This window comes from Geotrypetes seraphini, chromosome 1 (genome assembly GCF_902459505.1).
Source record: "Geotrypetes seraphini chromosome 1, aGeoSer1.1, whole genome shotgun sequence".
NCBI classification, from domain to species: Eukaryota; Metazoa; Chordata; class Amphibia; order Gymnophiona; family Dermophiidae; genus Geotrypetes; species Geotrypetes seraphini.
Genome location: NC_047084.1, coordinates 64955197 through 64968868, shown reverse-complemented (window position 1 = coordinate 64968868; position 13672 = coordinate 64955197). Strand labels below are relative to the sequence as shown.

Sequence of the window (13672 nt, the reverse complement as noted above, 5' to 3'; positions counted from 1 at the left end):
TAGACTGTTGTTGAGAAAGACATGGGAGAAGCCACTGCTTGCCCTGGATCGGTAGAATAGAATGTTCCTACTATTTGGGTTTTGGCTGGGTACTAGTGACCTGGATTGGTCACAATGAGGACAGGCTACTGTGCTTAATGGACCAGTGGTCTGACCTAGAAAGGCTATTCTTATGTATTCGAGAACTGAAGGAAGTGGACAAGTGATGGGGTCCAGGGAGCGGAGGTTACATCAGACAGTAAAGCGAGTCCATCTTAAACTGTAACACCGTTGTGTGGCGATCTTCTAGATGATTCAATGATAGCTGATACTGGAGCAGACAGGGTGACATTATTCCCATGCTTGGAGAGAGATACTAAGCTGTAAGTGTTAATGAACGTAGGAGAAAAAAAGAGACCTTGTTCTGTGTAAGAAATGTTGGAAATAGTTGGAGTCTGAAGGTTTCTTAAATAGCAAACTGCAGGAGGAATGGGAACCAAGGCTGACGTGGCCAGCGGGGTGTGATTAGGATCATGGTACCACGATCTTGGTGAAATTTGAGTACAGTTTTCCTGATGAGAGGTATTTGCTTCCCCAGTCCAGCAGAAAAGCATGTGACTCCAGACAACTGAGAGCATAAAGTCTGGAGTAGAAGAGTGGAAGCTTGTTGTGGGGGGAAGCAAAGAGATCTATGTTGGAGGTACCCCCATTGAAGAAAATCTGACGCAAGGTGGTGAAGGAGTCTGCTTAGTTTGTCAACACGTTTTTTTCCTATTACTACTTAACATTTCTATAGCGCTGCTAGACATATGCAGGGCTGTACATTAAACATGTAAGAGACAATCCCTGCTCAATAGAGCTTACAATCTAATTAAAGCAGAAAAATGGAACAAACAGAGGTTAGGGGATTTCTCAGAGAGGGAATGCTAAAACAGATATGGATACTTTACAAGTGAGTGGGAGGTAGGCGTTAAAAGAAGCCTTGAAGAATTGGGTTTTTAGCCTAGATTTGAGTACTGCCAGAGACGGAGTTTGATATACTGACTTAGGCAATCTGTTCCAGGCATACGGTGCAACAAGATAGAAGGGACGGAGTGTGGAGTTGGCGGTAGATGAGAAGGTATAGATAAGAGAGACTTACCCGATGAATGAAGTTCCCAGGGAGGAGTATGAGGAGAGATACTGAGGAGCTGCAGAGTGAATGCACTTGTAGGTCAATAAGAGGAGTTTGAACTGTATGTGGAAATTAATAGGGCGCCAATGAAGTTACTTCAGGAGAGGGATAATGTGAGAACAGCAACACTGGCAGAATTTAAGTTATGCAGCAGAACGTTGAATGGATTAAAAGGAAAAGAGATGATTTAGTATGAATGGTCTTCTGTTGTGGAGTTGATGTATGCTCCTATGAAGTACAACATCTCTGAGGGAGTCAACATACAGTAGATTTCTCCCTGTTCAACAGAAAGCCTAATGATTGCAGAATTGGAATGTTTCTTTCAAGGTCTAGCCTTGTTGTGACGTAGCAGAAAGGAGCCAATTGTCTAAATATGAGTATACACAGTGACATCTTCACAGATAAAAGCTGTTATAATTTCAAGGCATTTAAATAATACCGTGGGTACTGAGAACTGGAAATTACGAACTTTGTATTAGAATCACTGATTTAGGAAGGTGAAAATTGGAAATTTCCAGTGGCTAGAAGACTGGGAATGTGGGAGGCAAACCAATCATTTTTGTCCTGTAGAAGTAGTATTGTGGCTAAGGAATCTGTCTTGATTTTCTCTTTTTTTAAAGGGGAGGATGACGTTGAGCAAGCTGAGGATGGATCTCAGGTCACCTGATTTTTTTGGAATGATGAAAAATCATAACTAGAAGGTATTACTTCTTTGGGTGGGGAGCATGTTCAATCACATTTGTCTGTAGGCGCATGCCAATTTTTTCTGATAACAAAGAAAGATGGTGGGCAATACTCGTTATACTATTTACTGCTGAGATGGATTTCTGAAGATGTTCTAGATTAGTCTTTTTCAATTCAGTCTTGGAGTACCCCCCCCCCCTTGTCAGTCAGGTTTTCAGGAAATCCATCAAAACGCAAATCAGGTCTAAAACCCACCGAAATCAGCACTTGGATGACCTAAAAGACAGGTCATCCAAGCACCAATAATCAAACTAACTTTCTGGACATGTTGATGGACTTTTTATGCCTCTGAATACCGCAGTGTGCCCAGAACTGAAAGGGGCATATCTGGTTAGGGCAGTATGTGGGCAGGATGGGGGCTGACCTAGACTTAGTCATCCTGCAGGGATAATCAAATGTTTTACTAGACATCTTAGATGAAACTTATATGTTGTGAGTTAGACATTTTTGTGAGTTAGACAATGTAAAAACAGATATAAGTGCCAAAAAGGTATCCAAAGTTACCAGATAACCACTGCAGAGACAAAGTAAAGACCACCACAAACTCCCCCAGTGCTCACTGACTCCCTCCCATCCCCACAAATATCAGAATAAAAAATTAGATATCTGTCTCCAGAACATCAGCACCTGGTATAGAAAAGCCTAGTAGAGCTGCATACAGGCGTCTTAAATAGCCTGTGGAGTGAGGAGGAGAGAGGAGAGGAGGGCCCAGACCTATAAACCACTCTTGCTACATTTATGATGGAATATGTGCGCTCATCAAAACCCCCCCAAACTCTATTCTACTGCCATATAGGTGCCACCTGTAGCCATAAGGGCTACTGGGGTTGTAGACAGGTGGGCATAGTGGGTTTGGGGCAGCTCATCATAACCTATAAGGGAGTTCTGGTGAGATGTTTATCTGGCACCCTTTTTGTGAAGTTCACAGCAGTGCCCTCTAAGGTGCCTCACTGCTCTGTTGCCATGTCTGGGTGGCCAGTCTATTACAAGATTGGCCCCTCTTATGAGCAAATGGTCTTGTTCTGGGCATTTGGGACTTGGCAAAATTTTGGTCGAAAATGTGGTATAAACATAGATGTCCCCGGTGGTCTGGACGAATAATAGCCTCTATGTCCAGATAGATGATTTTCAAAAAATAAATTATTCTTGACGTATCTTTCAAAAATGAGCATTTTCCCACTGCCGACTTTGGGCATTTAGCGCCATACGCCAAAATCTGACTTAGACATATGTTTTGATTATGCCCCTCTATGCATAGGCTTCATTTGCATACACTGCCTCCATTATCTGCAAATTTCTTTCATGCATATTCATTGTGAATATCCTGAAAATCTGACTGGCAAGGGTACTCCAGGACCAAGTTGGGAAACACTGCTCTAGATATTATATTGAAAACACATTAAACTGTACTGATGCCCTGCTATGCCTCCTTGAAATATATTAGTCTGTCCCCAACTGGCAGGTAGTCAAAAATATGATTCAGCATCTGAATTGTCAGATGCTAGCTGCTACTTGTGTTTTCTTGGTCGTTGCATCTGGCAATAAGCTTGCAGCTGCTGTGTTGGGGGACTGGGCTGTTTGTCTTCGAGAGTAAAACTTTTAGAAATATGAATAGTGGCAAAGTCTTACATTGTGATTGTTGATGTAGTAACATAGTAAATGCCAACATATAAAAATCTGTATGGTTAATCCAGTTTGTCCAACAAGGTGTCCAAAGTTGTATCTGGTAATGCAGATTCCACTCATTCATGATTAAACACTGGCATCATAAACAAGGCAGTTGGCAACTTGCCTTACCAACTTCATATGGGCAGTTATAATGTAATTTTGGAATGTAATACCACAATACAGTCGCGTTCAACTCTAAAAATGTTTTCTCTACCCCACCATAATTTATTTGCCAATAATCAACTTTATGCTTCTACCCCTTCCCCCCACAGCACCTGTAATCATGGTGCATACTTTGAATGTGATATAAGAGATTAAGTATACATATATCTAACTTTCCTTGCTAATTTTGGGGAACAGACCATAGAAGCCTGCCCAGCACCAGTTCTACTTCCCAAACACTGGGAAAAAAAACTGGTGATAAGAAGACTTCTATGATCTGTGCCCCAAAATTGGCAGGGAGAGAGAGAGATTAAGTGTGCATATCAATGACCTATTTCATTATTTTGGTGGATGCCTCTTGGTGCATCACTTCTCTATTCTTTTCTGCCCACACCACATGTGGTTTGCTTGTTTCCCTCTCTATTCCTTGCTTTTCTCCTGCGATCTACATCTCTACCTCCCTGAGTCCAGTGTTCCTCCCCTTCCCCTGATCCATGCTCTCTTTCTCTCTTCTTCTCCACTGTCCCCCAAAGTCCAGTAGCACATCTCCCTCTCCCTCCACCCAGGTCCAGAAGCATCCTTTCCCTCTTCCTCCTCCGCCACCCAGGTCCAGCAGCACCACTCCCTCCTCCGCCACTAGTTCCAGTTTCACCTCTCACTCCTCCACCACCAGGTCCAGCAGCACCTCTTCCTCCTTCGCCATCCAAGTCCAGCAGCACCTCTCCCTCGTCCACCACCAGTTCCAGCTTCACCTCTCCCTCTCCCTCCTTCGCCACCCAAGTCCAGCATCACCTCTCCCTCCTCCACCACCCATGTCCAGCAGCACCCCTCTCTCTCCTACCACCCACATCCACAAGCACCTCTCCCTATCCCTACTTTTACCCCCAGGTCCAGCAGCATCTGTCTCTCCTCTATGTCCTCTCCCCTCTTCAAAACTTGGCCACAGCGAACAGCATCTTCTACTTGCTTCTTGAGCCAGCCTTGGCTCTCCTTCCGATGTTACTTCCTGGTCACGGGACCAGGAAGTAATGTCAGAAGGTAAACCGATGCTGCTTGATGCCATGTGGCAGAGGACTACAGTGGAGGATGAATGTGGCAGGGAAATGTGCAGGGGGGAGAGACAGCACAGCGATGCCAGGCATCTCCCTCCCTGAAATCTTGACTTTGGCCTGCAAAAAAGGAGGGAGGGAGAAATGCCAAAATGCTCCTGGCAGTGCAGTGCATACCCCATGGAGATGTCTTGTGTGTGCTGCATGTTGGGAAATACTGTTTTAAAGCAGGCTTTCTAAATGATGACTCTATGAAGAGAATAAATGCTTTAAGAACATAAAAATATAAGGGAAGTCATCCAGACTAAAGTCCATTTAGCCCAGCATTCTATTTCAAACAGGTTTAAGTCTGGGTCCAGGGAGATCCCAAAAAGCACAGTTATTTACCGTAACAGGTGTTATCCAGGAACAGCAGGCAGATATTCTCAACATATAGGTGACATCATCCACGGAGCCCCGATGTGGACAGCCTCGCAAGCAGACTTGCTTTTAGAACTTTAGAAAGTTCACGACTTCCGCACCGCACATGTGCGAGTGCCTTCCCGCGTCTCCTCAGTTCAGAAAGCTAGCTAAGAAGCCAACCAGGGGAGGTGGGTGCGTTGTGAGAATATCTGCCTGCTGTCTCTAGATAACACCTGTTACGGTAAGTAACTGTGCTTTATCCCAGGACAAGCAGGCAGCATATTCTCAACATATGGGTGACCTCCAAGCTAACCAGAATGGGATGGTGGGAGTGTTGGCAATTTAGGAGAATACATTTTGTAATACAGCCTGGCCAAAGTGGCTATCCCATCTGGAAAAAGAATCCAGACAATAATGAGAGGTGAAAGTATGAACCGAGGACCAAGTGGCAGCTTTGCAGATTTCCTCAAAAGGAGTAGATCTAAGGAAAGCTACAGATGCTGCTAGGCTCTAACTTTATGAGCTGTGCCGAGCTCTGCGCTTGCGGAGATGGAGCGGTATACAAACCTAAGGTTTAGTTTAGTTTAGTGACTCAACCCTGTAGATGCAGTCCAGCCTGAGCATAGCAGAAAAAGATGCAAGCAGCCAACCAGTTGAAGATGGTGCGCTTGGAAACTGGATGTCCCAACTTATTTGGATCGAAGGAGACAAAAAGTTGAGTAGAAGATTTATGTGGTTTAGTCCTTTGTAAGTAGAAGGCCAAAGCACGCTTACAGTCCAGAGTATGAAAAGCTGTTTCTACAGGAGAATGAGGCTTTGGAAAAAACACTGGAAGTACAATGGATTGATTGAGATGAAATTCTGAAACAACTTTTGGTAAGAATTTAGGATGAGTACGGAGGACCACATTGTCATGATGAAATACTGTGAAAGGTGGGTCCGCTACTAAAGCTTGTACCTCACTAACTCTGTGAGCAGATGTGAGAGCAATAAGGAAGATCACTTTCCAAGTGAGATATTTCAGATGAGCCATAGACATTGGTTCAAATGGAGGCTTCATCAACTGAGCAAGAACAACATTGAGATCTCAAATTACTGGAGGCGGTTTGAGAGGTGGCTTGACATTGAAAAGTCCTTTCATAAATCTGGAAACCACAGGATGAGCAAAGAAGGGTTTGCCTTCTATAGGCTGATGGAAAGCAGCAATTGCACTAAGATGGACCCGAATGGATGTTGATTTGAGGCCTGACTGAGATAAATGTAACAGGTAATCCAAAACTGAAGACAAGGAGGTAGATTGAGTGTCCTTGTGATAAATGATGTACCAAGCAGAAAACCTAGTCCATTTCTGGTTGTAACATTGCCTAGTAGTAGGCTTCCTGGAATCCTCTAAAATGTCCATGACAGATTGAGAGAACTGTAGAGTGGCAGTTACGTTGAGAGGTACCAAGCTGTCAGATGTAGACTCTGCAGGTTGGGATGAAGCAGAAACCCCTGACTCTGTGTAAGCAGAGACAGAAAAACTGATAGAAGGAGTGGCTCCCTGCTGCTAAGTTGAAGTATAAGGGACAACCAAAGGTTGTCTGGGCCACCGAGGAGCTATGAGAATCATGGTGGCATGTTTGTGTTTGAGTTTGACAAGTGTCTTGAGAATTGCATACAGGAATTTGCATACAGAAGAAATGCATACAGGAATTTGCTGGTCCATTCCAGAAGAAATGCATCTGCCTCCAGGCGTTCAGAATAGATCCTGGAGCAAAACTGAGGCATCTTTGTTGTTGTGGGGAGACGCAAAGAGATCTATTTAAGGAGTTCCCCACTGAGAAAAAATGTGGTGGAGAGGCGAGGAATTGAGTGTCCATTCGTGAGGTTGTAGACAACGACTCAATTTGTCTGCCAGACAGTTTTTCTCTCCTTGAATGTAGACTGCTTTCAGGAAGACATTGTGAAGAATTGCCCAATTCCAAACTTTTTGAGCTTCCTGACAAAGAGGGAGGGATCCTGTTCCTCCCTGCTTGTTGACATAGTACATGGTGACTTGATTGTCTGTACAAATGAGGACTATGAAGAAAGTGAAGAAAATGTTGAAAAGCTTTGAGAGCGTTGAAAATCGCTCTGAGTTCCAAGCTTTTATTAAAATTTAATTTAATCGCTTATCTAATTTCTAAGCGAGTTTACAATATATATAAAAAAAGAGCATGAACATAATAAAAATGCCATTAACAATACCATTAATAATTAAAAAAAAAAAACAACCCAAATTACAAAGAAACATCAATTAATAATTGGCATATTAAAAAGGGATAAATGAGACAGACTGGAGACAAAAGGAAATACAATTTGAATAGGAATGATTTGGATAGGAACAAGGGTTAGAAATACAATTTGGATAGGAACGAAAGACAAATAAGGAAAAAACAAAAGGAAAGGGCTCGTTGCTTCTTAATTCCAACTGATTGATGTGTCTCCGACAATCTGTGCTGGACCAATGCCCTTAAGTATGGAGACCATCGAGATGAGCCCCCCAAGTGTAGGTTGAGGAATCTATTGTGAGGATCTTCTAATAAGGGGGTGTTTGAGACAGCAAACCTCTGGAGAGATTGGAGGAGAACATCCACCAGTGGAGAGACTGTCTCAACGAAGGAGTCACTGTAATGTGCTGAGAGAGTGGATCGGAAGCCTGCGCTCACTGAGATGCCAGGGTCCACTGAGGAATTCTGAGGTGAAGTCTGGCAAAAAGAGTCACGTGAACCGTAGAGGCCATGTGACCTAGGAGAACCATCATGTGTCTTGATGAAAATGAAGTGAGGGATGACACTTTGAGGCAAAGGTGAATGAGAGTATCCTGATGTTGTTGCAGAAGGAATGCTCTGAGTTGTACAGTGTCTAGTACAGCTCCAATGAACTGTAGGTTTTGAGAGGGCTGTAGCTGGGATTTTGGAAAGTTTATTTTGAAACACAAATGTTGGAGGAACCAAATAGTCCATTGGGTCACTACAATAAACACCTGAGATGTTGCATCTTTGATGAACCAGTCGTCCAAGTAGGGGAAGGCCTGGAGACCATGGCTGCGCAGAACTGCTGCCACCACTACTACTAGGCACTTGGTGAAAACCCTGGGAGATGATGCCAGGCCGAAAATGATGATTTCCCACCCTAAATCTAAGGAACTTGCGAGAGGCTAGATGAATGGGAATATGAGTGTAAGCCTCTTTGAGATCCAGAGAGCATAACTAATCGTTGTGATCTAGAAGTGGATACAAGGATGCTAGAGACAGTATCTGAAATTTTTCGGACAAGAAATTTGTTGAGAGCTCCGAGATCCAGGATAGGTCACAGATCCCCCGTCTTCCTCGGGTCAAGGAAGTAACGGGAGTAAAACACCGTGCTCTGCTGTTCCAGAGGAACCTCCTTGATGGCATGGAGACAAAGCAAAGCTTGAGCTTGCTGAAGAAGAAGGGTGATCTGGGATGTATTGGAAGGATACTCTCTTGGCGGAAGATCTGGTGGAATCTGAAGGAAGTGACGAGAGTAACCTTCCCTGATGATTGTGAGGACCCAGAGGTTGGATGTAATGAGTTCACATCTTTGATTGAAATGATGGAGACGACTCCCTATGGGAAAAAGAGAGGACAGAAGCAGAACGATTGAGGTTATGCTCTGTGTTAGATGGTCAAAAAGACTGAGAAACCTTGGGTGAAGCAGAAGTCTGAGGTTTACGCTGCCGTTGCTGCTGCTTCTTAGGAAGCAGCCTTGAATAAGGTGCTGCTTTCTGAAGATAATGCCTCTGGTAAGATGGAGGAGGCCTATAACCCTTAGCGGTAGAAAGCTTCGGCTTTGGCCTGATGATGGAGGCAAACGACTTCTCATGCTCAGATAAGCGCTTTGTAGCTGCCTCAATAGAGTCATCAAACAACTCATTGCCCTGGCATGGGATATTGGCCAGTCGATCTTGTAGATTCGGGTCCATATCTATGGTGCAGAGCCAGGCTAGATGGCGCATTGCCACCAAGAAAGCAGTGACCCTGGAGTACATCTCAAAAGTGTCATATGCAGCCTGGACCATATGCATGCAAAGTTGACCTAGAGTGGAATGCATATGCTGAACTCTGACAGGTGATGTTCTGGGAGGTACTTGAAGAAATTTGGCATAGCACTGACCCAAAATTTGAGATATGATGTAAAGACAAAGTTGTAGTTTAAAATTCTATTTGTCATCATAGAATTTTGATACAGCTGACGGCCAAACTTGTCCATGGTCCTTCCTTCTCAGTCAGGTGGGACTATGGCATAGACCCTTGGCCAGATTAGTTCTTTTCAACAAAAACTCCATGAGACGAGATTGATCGGATAGTTGAAACTTTTCAAATCCCTTACAGTGGATCATTTTATATTGAGATTCCAGTTTTGCTAGCACAGCAGGAACAGAATATGGTGTATGAAGATTTCTTTTGACAGTTTGAGTGAGAATGTCATTCATGGGTAGTTTTAATGAATCCCTAGGAGGATTAGGTATACCCAGTTCTTCCAAATACTCCTTAGAGTATTTTAAATCAGACTCCAAAGTGATGTTAAGATCTTTACTCATTTGGCATAGAAATTTGGTAAAGGACACCGATGAAGAAACGGGGTGGCTCTGTTGAGGCGAAGGTGAACGAGAGCTCCTCGAAGTACCTCTCATAGCCGAGAAAGAAGGTGAAGCCTCTCTGGAATATTGATACCTGAGGTCTGAATCCATAGGCAAAGAAGCCAAGGAAAGACCGCTTCTGGAGTGAGCCGGAGAAGCGGAGTGTTTCCATTTGGAAGAACTAGCTGGTGAAGAAAACCTCGCAGGAGAAGAACTCGACTTACGAAAATGCTGTGGTTCTGCAGTAGATTTTCTCGACAAGGAAGCTGGATGCCTCGAGAAACGAGGTCTGTCTCAAGAAGACCTGGGCCTCAATGAATGTCTCGAGAAATGGTGTGGAGATGAGCTGTGCCTCGGAGAACTCAAATCCAGCCTTGATGAATATCGAGAAGTCCTCGCCCTGCGCCTCAAAGAAGGCAATGCCTTATGCATAGAGGTAGGACTAGAAGTTGGAGATCGAAGTCGAGACACTGATAAGGATTCAGCTCCTTGTACAGATGTATCTTGAGGCACTCACAAAGACTCAACTCCTTGCATAGAGTGTGAAGATTGATCTCAAGGCACTCTCAAGGACTCGACTCTTTGTATAGTGTGTGTTATTTTTGCTGGAGGCACTCTCAAGGACTCGACTCCTTCTTTACTGCTGAGTGCTCAGGCTGGACTGCAGGAAGCAGGGTTGAGGCAGGAGTTAATTTGGCAAGCATGTTACCAAACTCCTGATGCAGAATAACTTCCAACATACTCTGCAAAGCTGGCACTGAGACCACTGGATCTGGTACTATTGGTGTGGCTATGGACTCCAAGGAAGACGACCTCAAGGAAGAGTGTTGCCTCGATTTTGAGACACGTTTTCTGGATAACCTTGGACTCACCGGTTCTAAGGGTGGCATGTCTGAAGGGGTTGGCTTAGCTATCTTACCTGATGGAGACACCGAGGATAACGACGCCTCAGGGGAAGATTTAACTGATTTCCCCGAAGACGAAGACTTCCCCATCGAGGAAGGTTTGATCAAGGTCAAAGATTTTGGCCCCATAGACTACTATGTTGGAGTTGAGGTCGGGGCCCAGAATCAGGGTCAAGGTCTTAGGTAAAGGCCGATCCATTCCCCCGAATATTTTTTCAGTCTGAACTCGACGATGTTCAAGGGCTCGATTTTGAAGTGTAGCACAGTAGGTGCACAACTCCGGAAGGTGATCAGATCCTAAACACTGTACACACCACTTGTGTGGGTCAGTGATGGAGATCACATGTTGACACTGGCTACACTTCTTGAACCTGTGACCAGCCGGGACATGGAATGGAACACAGCCGCAGCAAAATCGAAGCCTGCAGGCTGAGGCCGCGGAGTAGGCCCCACCATGACATGATCAAAAAAAACAAAACTTTTTAAAAAAATTGAAATGAAACATGCAAATAAACACAGCGACCCTGCAAAGAAAAACACGAGCCGCAGTGAGAGAAGGCATGAGTAGAACTAACTCTCGCGCAGAGCCTTGAAACGAGGGCTTCTCAGCTCTGCGGAAAACTTAGAACTGAGGAGACGCGTGCCCTACGTTAGGTGGGAATGCACTCACACAAGTGCGGTGTGGCAGTCGTAAACTTTCTAAAGTTCTTCAAACAAGTCTGCTTGCAAGGCTGTCCGCATTGGGGCTCTGTGGATGACATCACTGTTGAGAATATGCTGCCTGCTTGTCCTGGGATAAAGTAGATTACTTCTCATATCTCATTTCCAGAGATGCGTTAAGTCTGCCAGGCTAATAATTTTTTAAGGACTTTTTGTCCGAGAACTTATCGAAATCTCTTTGGAATCTCACTATTTTACTCATCTTTACCACATCCTCCAGCAAGAGATTCCACAGTTAAATTAATGTTGCCTGGAACCCCCCCCCCCCCCAAACATATTGTTCACAACAATTTCTAGATCTTTTTTGGGGGGTGATAACTCCAAACTCAGGTCAATATTTTGTTCCATTAGCTCAGATTAAATTTCCCTTAATGCATTTTTCCATTATATGACTCATATAAACCATGCTTAAAATAAAAATCTTAAAAGAACATTTTACCTGCTGTTTCAGGTCCAAAAACTTTAGTTGTGTGGCCTCCACTTTGGGGAACTGTCTTTTGGAAATAAGGGATTTCCTTTACCTATAAACACATACATGTTTATGTTTATGGCATACTCTTCCAAGGAAAAAAACGTTCTCTTTCATTGACACACAACATATCAAAAAATAATCCATTTTAATTACATATTTCACAAAAATCAAGTCACATCACTTAGGGTTGTTCTGAAAAGGTTTGAGGTCAGTCTGTGACTCAATAATAATAATAAGCTTTATTCTTGTATACTGCCCAACCATAAGTTCCAGCCAGTTAACAATCAAGAAGGACTGTACAATCAGTGAAGCATACATGTAAACAAGTCAAGAGAATAATCATAACATAAATTTATCAAACAAATAAGTTTTCAGTAACTTTCTAAAGGCCTGATATGATTGCGTTTGAAAAATCAGAGGACTTAACCAGGAATTCATTTTTCCTAATTGAAAAGCGAAAGTCTTATCTAAGAATCTTTTATAGTGACAAGCTTTTGTAGATGGGAATATAAACATACAAACATTGCAAGTATTTTTATTCGACTTATGTACTTTAAATTGGGAGAATAGGTATCCTCTTTTCTGTGGGGTAGATTATTCTGTATGCAAAGATCAAGATTACTTTTCCTTGGCAATTCTGAATATACTTTTTCGTAAGTAGGATAAATTTAGCCTTCCAACCATCTTCTTAGGTTAAAAAGGTGTTTCTCTTTAGCACTGCAGTCTAAGGGAAAGACAATAAAACAAAAATATTGAGAGAAATAGAGGCTAAGAGGCAGTATGTGCTAAATAGAGGATAAGGGGCACCCAGTGCTAAAGAAGCTATAGCTAGAAAAAGATGAGGCTATTTACAGAATATCCCTATTATTCATTTGTTTTCCAGCTTGCCAAACACCAGTGTGCATTAGGAAGTGGGACACGCATGCTTACCTCAATTAAAAGTTGGGGTTAGGGAAGGGAACCTTGCCATCTTTACAATAGCTACAGACTGACAATGTTCTTTAAGCATCATAAGGAACAGCTACTAACATTAAGATGATGTCTAAACATTACAAATTACGGTACAAAAGTATCAAAATATTGCCTGATTGTGCTCTCAAAGAGGTTGATGTACTTAATGGTCTCCCCACCCCTTCATTTTTAAGCCTAAGATAAAAATGCTTAGTACGAAGACCTCAAAATTACGATTCCTTTAATGGCTATGAATGAAAAAAGTGAAGTCACTTTCTTATCTGGTGTATGCCTCCAGACATAAGGTTCTAAATTAGTATATCCTGGAAGAAAGAATGGAAAGGAAAAACTATGATAGAAGCAGTTAAAGACCTCCAACATATATACACAGAAAAATCAGGCCCTTTTAACAAAAATAAAGCTCTGGATAAAGGGATCACAGAATGAAGATGAAAAGGGTAAATTCATAAATAATCTAAGGAAATGTTTTACAGAAAATGAAGTAGCTAAACAACCATAGGTGGTAGACACAAGAACAGTATGTGAATTTAAGAAAACATGGGACAAGCATAGATGTGAGTGAAAGGAGCGGGACTGGATAGACAAGCTGTTAGTGTGGACAGGCATAGACTAAATAGGTCAAATGATTTATATCAATCATACAAATTCCACAAAAAGCAATCGGGGAAAAAAATTAAATTTTTTTTTTTACTATAGATTCACTCAATGTAATACACAAACACAAGAAAATGAATCTCACAATCAGATAAAACAACAATTCAAAAGGTGATTGAAAGTGCTCAGTAAATCAGGGGTCCA

General features: G+C 42.8%; 1 protein-coding gene across 5 annotated transcripts in view; it reads right to left on the bottom strand.

The window, feature by feature from the left end:
• The window catches only part of RICTOR (RPTOR independent companion of MTOR complex 2), a 607299-nt gene that overhangs the window by 52619 nt on the left and 541008 nt on the right, over window positions 1–13672 (bottom strand). For all 5 annotated transcript variants that reach the window (XM_033932568.1, XM_033932543.1, XM_033932533.1 and 2 more), the window contains one exon: window positions 11870–11951. In XM_033932568.1, coding sequence (XP_033788459.1) covers window positions 11870–11951 — 82 coding nt within the window. The remainder of the gene's footprint in view (window positions 1–11869; window positions 11952–13672) is intronic.